At 38.3% G+C, this 1,916-nt stretch overlaps 1 protein-coding gene across 2 annotated transcripts in view; it reads right to left on the reverse strand.

Annotated features, from left to right (window-relative positions):
* Window positions 1-1,916, reverse strand: part of Snrpc (small nuclear ribonucleoprotein polypeptide C) — a 17,481-nt gene that overhangs the window by 2,809 nt on the left and 12,756 nt on the right. For both annotated transcript variants that reach the window (XM_004624213.3, XM_023722612.1), the window contains exon 5: window positions 1,088-1,192. In XM_004624213.3, coding sequence (XP_004624270.1) covers window positions 1,088-1,192 — 105 coding nt within the window. The remainder of the gene's footprint in view (window positions 1-1,087; window positions 1,193-1,916) is intronic.

The following is a 1,916-nucleotide window of genomic DNA, read 5'->3' on the forward strand; positions in this document are numbered from 1 at the left end:
AAAAAAAAAAAAAAAAAGAAAAATGTGAAACAATGTTTGGGGCTGAGAGGTGTAGCTCAGAGGCACAGCATGTGTGCTTAGGTTCAATCCCCAGCACCAAAATAAGTAGTAATAAATTTAAAAATAAACAAAATCAGGGGCCGGGGAGATGGCTCAGTGGAATAAGCGCTTCTCTGGCAAGTACAAGGGCCTGAGTTCACTCCCGGGTTCCGCAAAAAAAAATTGCTTCCTGGGGCTGGGGATGTGGCTCAGTGGTACAGCTCTTGCCTTGCATGACCAAGGCCCTAAGTAAGATCTCTAGCACCACATGTCGAGGGGGAGGAAGAAGAGGGGGAAAAAATGCTTCCCAAACAAAACAAAACAAAACAAAAAAACCTAACTAATACCAGGTATGGTAGCACATGCCTGTAATCCCAGTTACTCAAGAGGCTAAGGTACTACCTGAAGAAAAACATGCACGGATTTGGCTTCTGAGATGAAAAAAGAGGCTAAGGTATGAGGACGACAAGGCCAGTCATAAGAACTTGGCAGAATCCTGCTTCAAATTTTAAAACATTTTAAAAAATAAAGGGCTATGGGATAAGTTCAGATGTAGAGCATTTGCCTAGGATAAGTGGGGCTCTGGGTTCAACCCTTAGTACCACACACACACACACACACACACACACACCCGAAAATAAGCCTAAAACATTATTTTATTATTGGCCTTAGTTAGCTAGAAAGATCATGTGTTAGAGGCAGCAACTGTGTTCTGAATAAAAATGAGAAAACTTACCTACTCTTCACTCCCCCCAAAACAGAACAAATTTATTTACCCTTCTTTTTACAAATGGCTCAAAATCAAGATGAGATGAGAAAGCAGAAGATAAAGGGAAGACAGACAAAGGCTGCTTATCCTGCCTTTAGAAGCCCAGGGTGCTTGGATACCATTCAATTATATTAAAGTATTTTTACCACTTAAAATTGACCAAATTTAATTTGTTATAATACTTATAACAACATGTTTAGGCAGCTAATTAAGAAGTCCACTTGACTGGAAAACTAAAACACAAAGGAACATATGAAAAAGAAAGACTTTCAAACTTACCAGGTCCCACTGGCATCATCCCCGGAGGTGGGGGGCCCATCATTGGCATCATGGGAGGGCCTCCCATGTGAGGTGCTGGCATCATACCAGGGCGAGGAGGACCAGCTAAAATTGAGAATGGAGCCTAGAGTTACATATGCTGAAACTCCACTGGTGCTTTTCTTAATTAACTATAGGGTCTTATAAACTAGTTCAACTCTGAAAAACAAACCTCTTATGCTTCTTTTTGTAGTAGTACAACCATAAGAATCACAGGCCATAAAACTTCAATTATTTTATGATTAAAATGCAAGAACAACACTGCCTTGATGCAACTATAAAGTAGTTAGGTTCCTCAGGTTTCAAAGCATCTGGAGCTGGTGGTACAGCTCACTGGTATAGCACGTGCGTACCATGGGTTCAGTAGCCTCCCCCACAAAAAATTCTGAGACTGTAATTTTTATACTTTCTATAGAGCTCATCTAGCCAGGTGAACAAAATGTTGAACTTATAACAAATACCTAATTTCAGAGTTTGTTTTTTTTTTTCAATTTTTTTTTAAAGATTGAAAGGTTTAAAGAGTCTTTTAATACCAGGGCTATTTCCAGAGACAGTCATTTATAATGACAAAACTCTGTAACAACTTATATACCCAACAATAAGAAAATGGTCAGGTAAATTACAAAACATTCATACCATAAATTACTACTCTGCTATTAAAAAACAATGGAGGTGTACAGCAATTAACCACTGAGAAGAATGTATGCAATGTATTATTTGTTGAAACTGTACTTTCGATTTGATTTGAAACTGTCTCATTGCTATATGTTTATCAATAAAACTTTGAAAA

This window comes from Octodon degus, unplaced genomic scaffold (genome assembly GCF_000260255.1).
Source record: "Octodon degus isolate 3935 unplaced genomic scaffold, OctDeg1.0 scaffold00005, whole genome shotgun sequence".
NCBI classification, from domain to species: Eukaryota; Metazoa; Chordata; class Mammalia; order Rodentia; family Octodontidae; genus Octodon; species Octodon degus.